The 17,109-nt window shown below is 46.4% G+C and overlaps 1 protein-coding gene and 1 long non-coding RNA gene across 9 annotated transcripts in view; both read right to left on the reverse strand.

Annotated features, from left to right (window-relative positions):
* Window positions 1-17,109, reverse strand: part of LOC112236937 (tight junction protein ZO-2-like) — a 261,599-nt gene that overhangs the window by 37,752 nt on the left and 206,738 nt on the right. For all 7 annotated transcript variants that reach the window (XR_006084782.1, XR_006084785.1, XR_006084783.1 and 4 more), the window contains 3 exons: window positions 16,090-16,729; window positions 13,916-14,019; window positions 12,969-13,122 (listed from right to left, as the gene is read on the reverse strand). Coding sequence is in view for 1 of the 7 variants with exons in the window: in XM_042331303.1 (XP_042187237.1) it covers window positions 12,969-13,122; window positions 13,916-14,019; window positions 16,090-16,729 (898 nt within the window). In the remaining 6 variants the exon portion in view is untranslated. The remainder of the gene's footprint in view (window positions 1-12,968; window positions 13,123-13,915; window positions 14,020-16,089; window positions 16,730-17,109) is intronic.
* On the reverse strand, window positions 14,435-16,081 carry LOC121847915. Of its 2 annotated transcripts, none has more exons than XR_006084786.1 (4): window positions 15,734-16,081; window positions 15,267-15,344; window positions 15,097-15,216; window positions 14,435-14,554 (listed from the first exon to the last, which is right to left on the reverse strand). It is a non-coding gene; the product is annotated as an uncharacterized LOC121847915 (long non-coding RNA). The 2 variants fall into 2 exon arrangements; XR_006084787.1 differs by having other exon boundaries at window positions 14,435-14,594.

Consider the following 17,109-nt stretch of genomic DNA (forward strand, 5'->3'; position numbering starts at 1 on the left):
GGAGAGGAGAGAGAGAATGGGGTGAGAGAAAGGGAGGGAGAGGAGAGAGAGAATGGGGTGAGAGAGAGGGAGGGAGAGGAGAGAGAGAATGGGGTGAGAGAAAGAGAGAGGAAGAGGAGAGAGAGAATGGGGTGAGAGAAAGAGAGAGGATGGAGGTGAGAGAGAGAGAAAATGGGGTGAGAGAGGGAGGGAGAGGAGAGAGAGAGAGAGAATGGGGTGAGAGAAAGAGAGGGAGAGGAGAGAGAGTATGGGGTGAGAGAAAGAGAGAGGATGGAGGTGAGAGAGAGAGAGAGAGAGAATGGGGTGAGAGAGAGGGAGGGAGAGGAGAGAGAGAATGGGGTGAGAGAAAGAGAGAGGATGGAGGTGAGAGAGAGAGAGAGAGAGAGAGAGAATGGGGTGAGAGAAAGAGAGGGAGGGAGAGGAGAGAGAGAGAGAGAATGGGGTGAGAGAAAGAGAGAGGATGGAGGTGAGAGAGAGAGAGAGAATGGGGTGAGAGAGAGAGAGGGAGGGAGAGGAGAGAGAGAGAGAATGGGGTGAGAGAGAGAGAGGGAGGGAGAGGAGAGAGAGAGAATGGGGTGAGAGAAAGAGAGAGGGAGGGAGAGGAGAGAGAGAGAATGGGGTGAGAGAAAGAGAGAGGATGGAGGTGAGAGAGAGAGAGAGAATGGGGTGAGAGAGAGGGAGGGAGGGAGAGGAGAGAGAGAATGGGGTGAGAGAAAGAGAGAGGATGGAGGTGAGAGAGAGAGAGAGAGAATGGGGTGAGAGAAAGAGAGAGGATGGAGGTGAGAGAGAGAGAGAGAATGGGGTGAGAGAAAGAGAGAGGATGGAGGTGAGAGAGAGAGAGAGAGAGAGAATGGGGTGAGAGAGAGAGAGAGGATGGAGGTGAGAGAGAGAGAGAGAGAGAATGGGGTGAGAGAGAGAAGGAGGGAGAGGAGAGAGAGAGAGAATGGGGTGAGAGAAAGAGAGAGGATGGAGGTGAGAGAGAGAATGGGGTGAGAGAGAGGGAGGGAGAGGAGAGAGAGAATGGGGTGAGAGAAAGAGAGAGGATGGAGGTGAGAGAGAGAGAGAATGGGGTGAGAGAAAGAGAGAGGATGGAGGTGAGAGAGAGAGAGAGAATGGGGTGAGAGAAAGAGAGAGGATGGAGGTGAGAGAGAGAGAGAGAGAATGGGGTGAGAGAGAGAGAGGGAGGGAGAGGAGAGAGAATGGGGTGAGAGAAAGAAAGAGAGAGGATGGAGGTGAGAGAGAGAGAGAGAGAGAGAGAGAGAATGGGGTGAGAGAAAGAGAGAGGATGGAGGTGAGAGAGAGAGAGAGAGAATGGGGTGAGAGAGAGAGAGGGAGGGAGAGGAGAGAGAGAGAATGGGGTGAGAGAAAGAGAGAGGATGGAGGTGAGAGAGAGAGAATGGGGTGAGAGAGAGAATGGTGTGAGAGAGAGAGAGAGGGAGGGAGAGGAGAGAGAATGGGGTGAGAGAAAGAGAGAGAGAGAGAGAGAGAGAGAGAGAGAGAGAGAGAGGGAGGGAGGGTGAGGGAGAGGTGAGGGTGTTACTGTGAATGGTGGTGTTGCATCTGAAAGTGCATGATCCGGTTGCATTAACAGTCCTCATGAGCAGCTCCTGTAAAGTACTATTGACAGACAGCCCAACAGACAGACAGCCCGACAGCCCAACAGACAGACAGCCCGACAGACAGACAGCCCGACAGACAGACAGCCCAACAGACAGACAGCCCAACAGACAGACAGGCAGACAGCCCAACAGACAGACAGGCAGACAGCCCAACAGACAGACAGCCCAACAGACAGACAGCCCGACAGCCCAACAGACAGACAGCCCGACAGACAGACAGCCCGACAGACAGACAGGCAGACAGCCTGACAGGCAGACAGCCTGACAGACAGCCCGACAGACAGTCAGCCCAACAGACAGACAGCCTGACAGACAGCCCAACAAACAGCCTGACAGACAGACAGCCCGACAGAGATGGCTAGACAGACAAAACAGACAGCTAGACAGACAGGCAGACAACTAGACAGACAGGAAAAGTGCTAGACAGACAGGCAGACAGTCCGACAGAAAGGAAGGAGGGTAGACAGACAAGTAGATGACAGGACAGACAGACAGGCAGACAGTCCGACAGAAAGGAAGGAGGGTAGACAGACAAGTAGATGACAGGACAGACAGACAGGCAGACAGTCCGACAGAAAGGAAGGAGGCTAGACAGACAAGTAGATGACAGGACAGACAGCCGGGAGGCTAAACATACAAACAGACAGCTAGACAGACACAGACAGACAGACAGACAGCTAGACAGACAGACAGCTAGACAGACAGCTAGACAGACAGCTAGACAGACAGCTAGACAGACAGGCAGACAGCTAGACAGACAGGCAGACAGCTAGACAGACAGGCAGACAGCTAGGCAGACAGCTAGACAGACAGGCAGACAGCTAGAATGACAGACAGACAGCTAGACAGACAGGCAGACAGCTAGACAGACAGGCAGCTAGACAGACAGGCAGACAGCTAGACAGACAGGCAGACAGCTAGACAGACAGGCAGACAGCTAGACAGACAGGCAGACAGCTAGACAGCTAGACAGACAGGCAGACAGCTAGACAGCAAGGCAGACAGCTAGACAGACAGGCAGACAGCTAGACAGACAGGCAGCTAGACAGACAGGCAGACAGCTAGACAGACAGACAGCTAGAGAGCCTGACAGACCAACGGCTAGACAGTTGGCTAGACAATCAACCCAACAAACAGACAGACAGATGGCTGGATAGACAGACAGACTGGCTGGCAGACAGATGACAGAAAGACAGGCTGACAGGCAGCCCGACAGACAGCCTGACAGACAGATGGATAGACAGACAGGCAGATGGCTGGACAGAAAGACAGCTGGACAGACAGACAGCCCAACAGAAGGCTGGACAGACGGACAAACAGACACAAATGGCTAGCTAGACAGACAGACAAAGCCCGACAGACCGACCCGACAAACATCCCGACAGACATCCCGACAGAAATCCCGACAGACAGACGTGCCTCTCACAACAAAAAGTTGTGTATTTCTAGCAGGTAGCAATAACTGGTAGGTATTAAAATAAGAGAGAGGTGAATGGGTTTATTGACGGGTGAATTGAAACATGGAAACATGAAATTAACATGTCAAAGCTTGTACACTGTGGTTGGTTTAACTGGTGTGTTTGGTGTTTTGTACTGGACAGAGCGGTCTGGTTTAACTGGTGTGTTTGGTGTTTTGTACTGGACAGAGCGGTCTGGTTTAACTGGTGTGTTTGGTGTTTTGTACTGGACAGAGCGGTCTGGTTTAACTGGTGTGTTTGGTGTTTTGTACTGGACAGAGCGGTCTGGTTTTGTCTCCTTTTGTCTAGACAGATAAATATTGGTGGTATTTACTGGTTGCCCTTTTGTAATGGCAACAGGCCACAAATCTTTCTGCTGTGTTGGCACACTGCGGTATTTTGCCTAACAGATATGGGAGTTTATTCATATTTAATTTGTTTTCAAATTCTTTGTGGATCTGTGTGATCTGTGGGAAATATGTGTCTCTAATATGGTCATACATTTGGCAGGAGGTTAGGAAGTGCATCTCTCAGTTTCCACCTCATTTTGTGGGCAGTGAGCACATAGCCTGTTTTCTCTTGAGAGAAAGGTCTGCCTACGGCGGCCTTTCTCAATAGCAAGTCTAGGATAACTGAGTCTGTACATAGTCAAGGATTTTGTTAAGTTTGGGTCAGTCACAGTGGTCAGGTATTCTGTCACTGTGTACTCTCTGTTTAGGGCCAGTCACAGGGGTCAGGTATTCTGTCACTGTGTACTCTCTGTTTAGGGCCAGTCACAGGGGTCAGGTATTCTGTCACTGTGTACTCTCTGTTTAGGGCCAGTCACAGGGGTCAGGTATTCTGTCACTGTGTACTCTCTGTTTAGGGCCAGTCACAGTGGTCAGGTATTCTGTCACTGTGTACTCTCTGTTTAGGGCCAGTCACAGGGGTCAGGTATTCTGTCACTGTGTACTCTCTGTTTAGGGCCAGTCACAGGGGTCAGGTATTCTGTCACTGTGTACTCTCTGTTTAGGGCCAGTCACAGGGGTCAGGTATTCTGTCACTGTGTACTCTCTGTTTAGGGCCAGTCACAGGGGTCAGGTATTCTGTCACTGTGTACTCTCTGTTTAGGGCCAGTCACAGGGGTCAGGTATTCTGTCACTGTGTACTCTCTGTTTAGGGCCAGTCACAGGGGTCAGGTATTCTGTCACTGTGTACTCTCTGTTTAGGGCCAGTCACAGTGGTCAGGTATTCTGTCACTGTGTACTCTCTGTTTAGGGCCAGTCACAGGGGTCAGGTATTCTGTCACTGTGTACTCTCTGTGTAAGGCCAAATAGCATTCTAGTTTGCTCCAATTGGTGGTTGATTCTTTCCAGTGTCTGTGGGGTCTGTTTGTGTTTCTGTGTGTGAACAGTCCCAGAAATAGCTGGCTGAAGGGACTCTTCTCTAGGATCCTCTCTCTGTAAGTGAGGACTTTGTGGTGAAATGTGTGGGCATCTCTTCCATTTTGTGAATTATTGCATGGTGAGCTGACCCCTGACCTCACAACCATAAAGGGCAATGGGTCTATAACTTATTCAAGTATTTTTAGTCAGATCCTATTCCTATGTCAAGTTTTATGTTCCCTTTGATGGCGTAGAAGGCTAGACAGACGGCTAGACAATCAACCCAACAAACAGACTGACAAACAGACCGTCTGCTGGGTAGACAGACCGACAGAAAGACAGGTTGACAGGCAGCCTGACAGTGTTCCTGTTCTTCTCTGTTCAAATCTTCAACTGCCCTCCCATTCCCTGTCTTCAGCCTATAGGGGCCTTCAGCCACACACTACTTCCTGGTAATCGGCCTATCCGCGCTTGATATACTGTGACAGTTGACAGGCAGGGAAGTCAGGTCTGTTTTCCTGGGCTGGACTGGGAGCAGTCTATCATAGCCACAATGACAGGAACAGACCATGTATGATTAGCCCTGAATATAACACACTTTGTATGAAATGGTAATGTGATGCTGTATGTTGAACAAACAATATACAGTAGGTTGAGACAAAAACACTGACACTAATTCACTCAAATCCGGTATTATTCAACTCCTGTTAAACACGGAAGGAAGAATATGAATATGTTGTTGCTATGGTTATAATGATGCAGTAATCTTGCCTTGGTTTTTCATGCAACTTCCAGTATTTGGAATTGAATAGTAGTCAAGTTACTACCCTTTCTCTAAGTTGTTGCAGGTTTTTACTAATGACAGAATATGATGTACTCAGTATTAAAGCTATGTTTTTTTTATTTATTTGACCTTTATTTAACTCGGCAAGTCAGTTAAGAACAAATTCTTAATTTCAACTAGTCCAACGCTCTAACCACTAGGCTACCCTGCCGCCTCTACACTCTAACCACTAGGCTACCCTGCCGCCTCTACACTCTAACCACTAGGCTACCCTGCCGCCTCTACACTCTAACCACTAGGCTACCCTGCCGCCTCTACACTCTAACCACTAGGCTACCCTGCCGCCTCTACACTCTAACCACTAGTCTACCTTGCCGCCTCTACACTCTAACCACTAGGCTACCCTGCCGCCTCTACACTCTAACCACTAGGCTACCCTGCCGCCTCTACACTCTAACCACTAGGCTAAATGCCGCCTACACTCTAACCACTTGGCTACCCTGCCGCCTCTAAAATCTAACCACTAGTCTACCTTGGCCTCTATTCTAACCACTAGGCTACCCTGCCGCCACACTCTAACCACTAGGCTACCCTGCCGCCCCTACACTCTAACCACTAGGCTACCCTGCCGCCTCTAAAGTAAACTAGGCTAAAAGTGCCGCCCCTAAGTCTAACCACTAGGCTACCCTGCCGCCTCTACACTCTAACCACTGGCTACCCTGCCGCCCCTTTTTACACTCTAACCACTAGGCTACCCTGCCGCCCCTACACTCTGACCACTGTCTACCCTGCCGCCTCTCATCTAACCACTAGGCTTTACCCTGCCGCCCCTACACTCTAACCACTAGGCTTTCCTGTAGCCTCTACACTTAACCACTAGGCTATCCTGTCTACACTCTAACCACTAGTCTACCTTGCCGCCTAACTCTAACCACTAGGCTACCCTGCCGCCTCTTACACTCTAACCACTAGGCTATCCTGCCGCCTCTACACTCTAACCACTAGGCTACCCTGCCGCCTCTACACTCTAACCACTAGGCTACCCTGCCGCCTCTACAAATAACCACTAGGCTACCCTGCCGCCCCTACAGGCTCTAACCACTAGGCTACCTTGCCGCCTCTACACTCTAACCACTAGGCTACCCTGCCGCCTCCACACTCTAACCACTAGGCTACCCTGCCGCCTCTACACTCTAACCACTAGGCTATCCTGCCGCCTCTATGGGAAGAATAACAATTCACTTTAAGTGGTACAAAGCTAAGATGTATTCGTTCTGTATCTACTTTTAAGTACAATTAAATGTACAGTAAAATATTTGTAGTAAATGTAAAGTAAAAATAAAATATGCGTTCCATTGGCATTATTCAACCTATTGTACGTAATAAATCACACAGTACAAAATAGATAGTGATTAAAATACTTTATTAGTTTTAGGAAAGTGTAAAAAAAAATAAAGTATAATAGCAAAAAGTAAGTGCAAAGTGTAAAAGCTTGACAACTTGTAGTAGTGTAGCAGTGTTGTGGCATGGTTCATTTTTACAGCTTAAAGGCAACGTTACTGTAGTGTGAGTCTGTCTTGGGTGGACCTTCATCTAAAAGTATGACATTTAATCTGGAAGAGAGAAGACAAAAAGGATTTCTCTTTTGTAGGCTACGATTGAGGAAATCTCTTTTTGTGGTCAACACTGTATATTCTGTTTAACTTCCTAGTATGAGTTAGTAAAGTACTTAGGCTAGTAAATAGTGAACTTAGGCTAGTAAATAGTGTACTTAGGCTAGTAAATAGTGTACTTAGGCTAGTAAATAGTGAACTTAGGCTAGTAAATAGTGTACTTAGGCTAGTAAATAGTGAACTTAGGCTAGTAAATAGTGTACTTAGGCTAGCAAATAGTGTACTTAGGCTAGCAAATAGTGTACTTAGGCTAGCAAATAGTGTACTTAGGCTAGCAAATAGTGTACTTAGGCTAGCAAATAGTGAACTTAGGCTAGCAAATAGTGAACTTAGGCTAGTAAATAGTGTACTTAGGCTAGTAAATAGTGAACTTAGGCTAGCAAATAGTGAACTTAGGCTAGCAAATAGTGAACTTAGGCTAGCAAATAGTGAACTTAGGCTAGCAAATAGTGTACTTAGGCTAGTAATGAACCACTTTAGGTGACTCTGTATGTCCTAGAAGTAAACAAAGTAAACTAAGATTGGACTGGGTGACCTCTGTGACATGGCAGTGACAATACCTCATTTCGTGTCCCTTTTTATTTTTAACCCCTTAAAAGCCAGATTTTTTTTTTTTACCTCAACAGGGCCGTGGCCTGATTGGTAGCTGTCTACTCTCGAGGAATGTTTAAATAATGTCATTGGATACTTTTGAAATTTGTTTTCTACTGAAGACTAATATAGAGTATCTTCACACTCCTAAACTGATCTGGATCAGCTGTAATATGTGTCCTATTTGACCGTATTCATGCTTATGAAACACCCAGTGTTGAGTCAAAGAATGGTTGGTTTTCATGCTCATGATGACTGTATAGTGTTGCCAATGAGACTTGGCAACCCGATGAGACTTGGCAACCCAATGAGACTTGGCAACCCAATGAGACTTGGCAACCCAATGAGACTTGGCAACCCAATGAGACTTGGCAACACTAATTTGTACTGTATAGTGTAGTGTTGTCACGATACCAGAATTTTGACTTCAATACCGATACCAGGTTAAGTATCATGATACTCGATACCAAAACGATATGATACCGAAATGATACTCGATTCCAGAACGATACTCGATACCGAAACGATACTTGATACCAGAACGATACTCGATACCGACACTCGATACGAGAACAATACTCGATACCGAAATGATACTCGATACTAGAACAATACTTGACACCAAACGATACTCGATACCGAAACGATACTCGATACCAGAACAACACTCGATACCGAAACGATACTCGACACCAGAACGATACTCGACACCAGAACGATACTCGACACCAGAACGATACTCGACACCAGAACGATACTCGATACCAGAACGATACTCGACACTGAAACGATACTCGACACCAGAACGATACTCGACACTGAAACGATACTTGACACCAAACGATACTCGATACCGAAGCGATACTTGACACCAAACGATACTCGATACCAGAACAATACTCGACACTGAAACGATACTTGACACCAAACGATACTCGATACCGAAGCGATACTTGACACCAAACGATACTCGATACCAGAACGATACTTGACACCAAACGATACTCGATACCAGAACGATACTTGACACCAAACGATACTCGATACCAGAACGATACTTGACACCAAACAATACTCGATACCAGAACAAAACTTGACACCAAACGATACTCGATACCAGAACGATACTTGACACCAAACAATACTCGATACCAGAACAAAACTTGACACCAAACGATACTCGATACCAGAACGATACTTGACACCAAACGATACTCGATACCAGAACAATACTTGACACCAAATGATACTCGATACCAGAACAATACTTGACACCAAACAATACTCGATACCAGAACAATACTTGACACCAAACGATACTCGATACCAGAACGATACTTGACACCAAACGATACTCGATACCAGAACGATACTCGATACAAGAACGATACTTGACACCAAACGATACTCGACACCAAACGATACTCGATACCAGAACGATACTCGATACCAGAACGATACTTGACACCAAACGATACTCGACACCAGAACAATACTTGACACCAAACGATCCCACGGCAAAAAAAACAATGCATATTAGCTATAAATCAGAGAATAACCACTGTTATTAAAAACAACAACATTGAACAACATGTTAATAACTGGCAGAACAGCTGAAATAATAAAATAATAAAACATATTCTATTCTATATGCTATTTCTTTCAAAAACAAAACACTATATAAAATAACACACGAATACCTTCAATGTTCCTTAAACAAAACCATATCTGAGACTCAGAGCATACAAAAAAACTGTTTTAAACTGTTGTAAAATGTAATTTGACACGTCAGGGTTAATTTTCTCATCTATGTTCATAATATTGGGTCAAATGACATTCAGTAGACCTATATGATTCATTATTCAATACAGCTAAATAATTGTATTTATTAAATCAATTATTTGGTTCCAAAATGACATAGAACACTTTGAAGCTCATTTCAGAAACGTCAATATTGCAACAGTCTACACACCATAGCTATGCAATGGATTTTACATAGCATACTACAATTCCCATAGTGCATTTCATCTATCAGGGTGCAACGCTCCGCCCAGGGCTGATGACTGGCTACTGCGAGTAGTGATGGGAAGTTCGGCTCTTTTAACTTACTTGAATCATTTTGACTCATTCAGTCAAAATAAAACATATTTTGACTCATTTTGTTCATTTGAGTTGGTAATGCCCAGAGCACGCAGGACCCGCTACTAGTGAACGATGAACTGAAAACTTAAAAGAGTCATGATTCTACAAGCCTCTCGTTCACATGTCGTTCACCATAACGGGTTTAATTGGAGTTGTTATTTTTTGACAGAGTTGTACGCGTGTGCTTTAAACAACATATATTTGCTGATTGTATATTTTTTGGTTACAAATACGATTATTTATTGGTACATTTGAAACAAGGTCTAGTTGTGGCAACAACCACACTAAGGGAGATACCTAGTCAGTTGTACAACAGAAAGGAAAGGGGGATACCTAGTCAGATGTACGACTGAAAGGGGGGTACCTAGTCAGTTGTACAACAGAAAGGAAAGGGGGATACCTAGTCAGATGTACGACTGAAAGGGGGGTACCTAGTCAGTTGTACAACAGAAAGGGGGGTACCTAGTCAGTTGTACAACAGAAAGGAAAGGGGATACCTAGTCAGATGTACGACTGAAAGGGGGGATACCTAGTCAGTTGTACAACAGAAAGGAAAGGGGATACCTAGTCAGTTGTAAAACAGAAAGGAAAGGGGATACCTAGTCAGTTGTACAACAGAAAGGAAAGGGGATACCTAGTCAGTTGTACAACAGAAAGGGGGATACCTAGTCAGTTGTACAACAGAAAGGGGGATACCTAGTCAGTTGTACAACAGAAAGGGGGATACCTAGTCAGTTGTACAACAGAAAGGAAAGGGGGATACCTAGTCAGTTGTACAACAGAAAGGGGGATACCTAGTCAGTTGTACAACAGAAAGGAAAGGGGGATACCTAGTCAGTTGTACAACAGAAAGGGGGATACCTAGTCAGTTGTACAACAGAAAGGGGGATACCTAGTCAGTTGTACAACAGAAAGGGGGATACCTAGTCAGTTGTACAACAGAAAGGGGGATACCTAGTCAGTTGTACAACAGAAAGGGGGATACCTAGTCAGTTGTACAACAGAAAGGGGGATACCTAGTCAGTTATACAACAGAAAGGGGGATACCTAGTCAGTTGTACAACAGAAAGGGGGATACCTAGTCAGTTGTACAACAGAAAGGGGGATACCTAGTCAGTTATACAACAGAAAGGGGGGTACCTAGTCAGTTGTACAACAGAAAGGGGGATACCTAGTCAGTTATACAACAGAAAGGGGGATACCTAGTCAGTTGTACAACAGAAAGGTGGATACCTAGTCAGTTATACAACTGAATGCATTCAACTGAAATGAGTCTTCCGTATTTAACCCCTCTGAATCAGAGACTAGATAGTGACTCTTGGCGGAATGTATTGTTTCACTGCCATTGGATAAAGCACAATGTCGATCCCCAAACGAGTCGTTCTCTAATTCCAGTTTGTTGAGCAGATTTGATTTGATTTGATGAAGATCCCCAGTGAATGAATCGTTCGTGAACTGCACATCACGTACTGATAGCAAGCCCAGACAAAAGCAAAGTAGTCTAGCTAAATCTATTGCTGTCATAGCTACGTTGTGATGACATTACTTTTAGGTTGTCATTATATTACAACGCTCACATGAATGTCATGCTGAATATATTATGTTCATGTAATCTGAATTTAGTTGCTAGTAGAATAATTTCACAATGCAAATGTTGTGTTTATGTAGTTTTGTAACACCTTTTGTTTAGTTGTTTCAGTATTCCCATAGTTCACTTCTGGAGCCAGTCTAGTCAACAAGCTACGGGCGTGGAGGTACGATGTTTTCACGAGAACAACCTATGATCTCGCACTTTTCAAAAGTGTCTCTAATTCCAGTTTGTCAGCTGCATGTGCATTTGCCTTGCTATGAAGATCCCCAGTGAAAGAATCGTAGCCTGGCTGCACATCACTGCCCCCTTGAGAAGACAAAGCAAAGTGGCTAGCTAAATCTATTGCTGTCATAGCTACGTGGTGATGACATTACTTTTAGGTTGATTATAGACAACGCTAGCCTGGCATGCTGAATATATTGCCCCATGAATCACGTTGGCTAGTAGAATACTTTGCCCCCTTGAGAAGACACGTTGCCTGGTAGTTTTGTAACTGCCCCCTGTTTAGTTGTTTCAGTATTCCTGGTTCACTTCTGGAGCCAGTCTAGTCAACAAGCTACGGGCCTGGAGGTACTGCCCCCTTTTTCATGAGAAGACACGTAGCCTGGCTATCTACTGCCCCCTTGAGAAGACACGTGCCTGGCTAGCTGTCAGCTGCATTGAGCAGACACGTAGCCTGGCTAGCTTACTACTGCCCCCTTGAGAAGACACGTAGCCTGGCTAGCTTACTACTGCCCCCTTGAGAAGACACGCCTGGCTAGCTTACTACTGCCCCCTTGAGAAGACACGTAGCCTGGCTAGGCCCCCTTGAGAAGACACGTACTTACTGCCCCCTTGAGAAGACACGTAGCCTGGCTAGCTTACTACTGCCCCCTTGAGAAGACAAGTAGCCTGGCTAGCTTACTACTGCCCCCTTGAGAAGACACGTAGCCTGGCTAGCTTACTACTGCCCCCTTGAGAAGACACATAGCCTGGCTAGCTTACTACTGCCCCCTTGAGAAGACAAGTAGCCTGGCTAGCTTACTACTGCCCCCTTGAGAAGACAAGTAGCCTGGCTAGCTTACTACTGCCCCCTTGAGAAGACAAGTTGAGAAGACAAGTAGCCTGGCTAGCTTACTACTGCCCCCTTGAGAAGACACATAGCCTGGCTAGCTTACTACTGCCCCCTTGAGAAGACAAGTAGCCTGGCTAGCTTACTACTACCCCCTTGAGAAGACTTACTACTGCCCCCTTGAGAAGACAAGTAGCCTGGCTAGCTTACTACTGCCAACTTGAGAAGACAAGTAGCCTGGCTAGCTTACTACTGCCCCCTTGAGAAGACACATAGCCTGGCTAGCTTACTACTGTCCCCTTGAGAACATTCAGACAAATTACTAGACAGACTGGATCCTCTCAATCTGTATGACACGAGACACATTTGTACAGAAGTACCAAAAGTTTTTTTTAAAGTATAGTACTGAACCGTTTTTTCATGTTTTAGTATCCAAAAAGTACCGAAGTTTCGATATACAGCGCAACACTAGTACAGTGATCAATGACACGTTAGTGGAGCAGAGAAAACCAACACACTCTCAACTTCTGGGACTTTCTACAGGGAATATAACCCACACAAACAACTATACTCTGTGAATACTGCTCTGCCATTGGTCAGGACAGGTGTCCGTCATCTTCTACACTCTGAATACCGCTCTGCTATTGGTCAGAACAGATGTCTGTCATCCCTATCACTCCCCAGTCAGTCACTCACCGTCAGGTTCGGAGTCAGAGTCGACGAGGGGCGGGATACGGATGAGGATCTGTCTCCGGTCTCTCTGGATGACCAGCTGGAGTTTTCCTCTAGACTTCTCAATGAGCTTCCCTGCATCGTTCAGAGACAGGTTCTCTGTTACTGTCCCATTGATCTGAAGAGAGGGAGGAGATCGGAAGCAGAGAGGAGAGGAGAGTGAGGAGAGGACAGGAGAGGACAGGAGAGTGAGGAGAGGAGATATAGGAGTGAAGAGGAGAGGAGAGAGGAGTTATAGGAGAGAAGAGGCAAGAGAAGAGGAGAGAAGAGGCGAGAGGAGAGGAGAGAAGAGGCGAGAGGAGAGGAGAGGAGTGAGGAGAGGACAGGAGAGGAGAGTGAGGAGAGGAGATATAGGAGAGGACAGGAGAGGAGAGAGGAGGAGAGGAGAGGAGAGGCGAGAGAAGAGGAGAGAAGAGAGGCGATAGGAGAGAAGAGGAGAGGAGAGAGGAGTTATAGGAGAGAAGAGGCGAGAGAAGAGGAGAGAAGAGAGGCGAGAGGAGAGAAGAGGAGAGGAGAGGAGAGGAGAAAAAAGGAAAGGAGAGAGAGGATAGGAGAGAGAGGAGAGGTGAGAGAGGAGAGGTGAGAGAGGAGAGGTGAGAGAGGAGAGAAGGGAGTGAGGAGAGGAGAGAGAGGAGAAAAGAGGAGAGAAGAGAGAGGACAGAGAGGAGAGTGAGGAGAACAGAGAAACAGAGAAAGTAGAGTATAAATCAGTGGGGTAGTGATTTGACAGTTTGGGTGTGAAAAGAGAGGAATGGGGGTAGTGATTAAAAATGAAACATCTGGCAGCCTCCTACTTTGCAGTCATGCCTATGACGACCATTTAAATTGAAATTGAGAGTGTGTGTGTGTGTGAAGATGTGTGACAAGATATGTGAGTGTGAGAAAGAGATTCATTGTGTGTGTCTGTAGACCTTGAGAATGATGTCTCCCTCCTGTAAGTTTCCGTCCTTGGTAGCCAGTCCTGTACTGGTCATTTCCTTGATGAAGATCTGACTGCCCAGGCGCAGACCGTACTCTAGACAGACACACATTTAGTGACTAGCTGCAGTCACCAGAGAACATACCTCAAGCCTGACCTTAAACCCCCCGTAACCTCTGACCTTTACAAAATGACCATTACAAAATCTAAGCAGTAAACATGCTCCCCGGGTCCTTTATACATCATCGCTTCCTAAGGGTCGAACACTTATTGTACAGGAACATGACATTATGATCACAGCTTCTTACATTCGTTGGGTTAGTTACTGTAGTAGACTGTCTGGTACCTTCGTTGGGTTAGTTACTGTAGTAGACTATGTCTAGTACCTTCGTTGGGTTAGTTACTGTAGTAGACTATGTCTGGTACCTTCGTTGGGTTAGTTACTGTAGTAGACTGTCTGGTACCTTCGTTAGGGTTACTGTTAGACTGTAGTAGACTGTATGTCTGGTACCTTCGTTGGGTTAGTTACTGTAGTAGACTATGTCTGGTACCTTCGTTGGGTTAGTTACTGTAGTAGACTATGTCTGGTACCTTCGTTGGGTTAGTTACTGTAGTAGACTATGTCTAGTACCTTCGTTGGGTTAGTTACTGTAGTAGACTATGTCTGGTACCTTCGTTGGGTTAGTTACTGTAGTAGACTGTCTGGTACCTTCGTTGGGTTAGTTACTGTAGTAGACTATGTCTGTACCTTCGTTGGGTTAGTTACTGTTAGACTTACTTCGTTGGTTAGACTGTAGTAGACTCTGGTACCTTCGTTGGGTTAGTTACTGTAGTAGACTGTCTGGTACCTTCGTTGGGTTAGTTACTGTAGTAGACTGTCTGGTACCTTCGTTGGGTTAGTTAACTGTAGTAGACTATGTCTGGTACCTTCGTAGTTACCTTCTGGTACCTTCGTTGGTTAGTTACTGTCTGAAGACGAGACTGTCTGGTACCTTCGTTGGGTTAGTTACTGTAGTAGACTGTCTGGTACCTTCGTTGTAGACTAGACTGTCTGGTACCTTCTGTTAGACTGTCTGGTTAGTTACTGTAGTAGACTGTCTGGTACCTTCGTTGGGTTAGTTACTGTAGTAGACTGTAGTAGACTAGGTCTGGTACCTTCGTTGGGTCTGGTACCTTCGTTGGGTTAGTTACTGTAGTAGACTATGTCTGGTACCTTCGTTGGGTTAGTTACTGTAGTAGACTATGTCTGGTACCTTCATTGGGTTAGTTACTGTAGTAGACTATGTCTAGTACCTTCTATGTTGGTACCTTCGTTAGTTACTGTAGTAGACTATGTCTGGTACCTTCGTTGGGTTAGTTACTGTAGTAGACTATGTCTAGTACCTTCGTTGGGTTAGTTACTGTAGTAGACTGTCTGGTACCTTTGTTGGGTTAGTTACTGTAGTCTGGTACTGTCTGGTACCTTCGTTGGGTTAGTTACTGTAGTAGACTATGTCTGGTACCTTCATTAGTTACTGTAGTAGACTATGTCTAACCTTCGTTGGTTAGTTACTGTAGTAGACTGTCTGGTACCTTCGTTGGGTTAGTTACTGTAGTAGACTATGTCTAGTACCTTCGTTGGGTTAGTTACTGTAGTAGACTATGTCTGGTACCTTCGTTGGGTTAGTTACTGTAGTAGACTATGTCTGGTACCTTTGTTGGGTTAGTTACTGATGTAGACTGTCTGGTACCTTCGTTGGGTTAGTTACTGTAGTAGACTATGTCTAGTACCTTCGTTGGGTTAGTTACTGTAGTAGACTATGTCTGGTACCTTCGTTGGGTTAGTTACTGTAGTAGACTGTCTGGTACCTTCGTTGGGTTAGTTAATGTAGTAGACTGTCTGGTACCTTCGTTGGGTTAGTAACTGTAGTAGACTATGTCTGGTACCTTCGTTGGGTTAGTTACTGTTGAAGACGATGTCTGGTACCTTCGTTGGGTTAGTTACTGTTGTAGACTATGTCTGGTACCTTCGTTGGGTTAGTTACTGTAGTAGACTATGTCTGGTACCTTCGTTGGGTTAGTTACTGTAGTAGACTATGTCTGGTACCTTCGTTGGGTTAGTTACTGTAGTAGACTATGTCTGGTACCTTCGTTGGGTTAGTTACTGATGTAGACTATGTCTGGTACCTTCGTTGGGTCTGTTCTTGACCAGCAGGACGTTAACAGGTTTCTCCAGGGGCTCCAGGTCTCTAGCTCCTCCTCCGCCTCCTCCTCCTCTTGGGAGGTCCGGGGAGGAAGGCTCCTGGAGTTGGTCTCTACTCTTACTCTTCACCATCCTCCCTCCAGTACCTCCCACATCCCCGTACCTCCCCCCTCCACGCTCGTAACTGTTGCCCCGGCCGTAGCTCCTCCCACCTGGACTCCCTCCTCCCCCTCCTCTCTCCCGGTCCGTGCTCCTCCCCCGGCTGCGATCCCGTGGATACCGCAGCCTCTCGGGACTGGGCGGCTCCCGGTCCAAGGCCCGCCCCTTGCTGTTGTCGCGGCGATGCTCGGGGCTCGTCGATGCCCTCTCCTGGCTCCTCCCCCGACTCCTCCCCCGATTACCGCGGCTGCCGTAGTCGGGGTCCAGGTAGTTCTTGTTGTCGGGGGTGAGGTCACGAGGCTCGTGGGTGTAACCGGTCCCACCGTTGCCACGTTGCCAGCCCCCGTCACTCTGGTTGTCATCGGCATCGTAGTAACGGGTGGTGCCGAAGTCTCGACTTTGGCCGCCGGGAGAGGGGGGGTGCTTCAGGGAGTGGAGAGCCACCTTCCGCGGTCTCTTCACCGTCTGAGGAGAAGCACACACAGAGAGGCAGACAGGGTCAACCATTACACTTTGTATTGCTATGCAGAGAGCTCAGGCCTGGAACAATGCTGCATTTTGATGGAAAGGATCACAGAAGATAACACGTGCAACAAAACACCCAAGAGACTAACACACACACACACACACACACACACACACACACACACACACACACACACACACACACACACACACACACACACACACAGACACACACATCACACACACACAGAGAGAGAGAGAGCCGGGAGCGAGAGCAGAGCAGTAGGGTTATTTTGGGCTATGCAGTATTAAAGATGTGACAGTGTTAACCTCTCTTGGGTAGGGGGCAGTATTTTCACGTCCGGATGAAAAGCGTGCCC

The sequence above is a fragment of the Oncorhynchus tshawytscha genome, linkage group LG12 (assembly GCF_018296145.1).
Source record: "Oncorhynchus tshawytscha isolate Ot180627B linkage group LG12, Otsh_v2.0, whole genome shotgun sequence".
Lineage (NCBI taxonomy): Eukaryota > Metazoa > Chordata > Actinopteri > Salmoniformes > Salmonidae > Oncorhynchus > Oncorhynchus tshawytscha.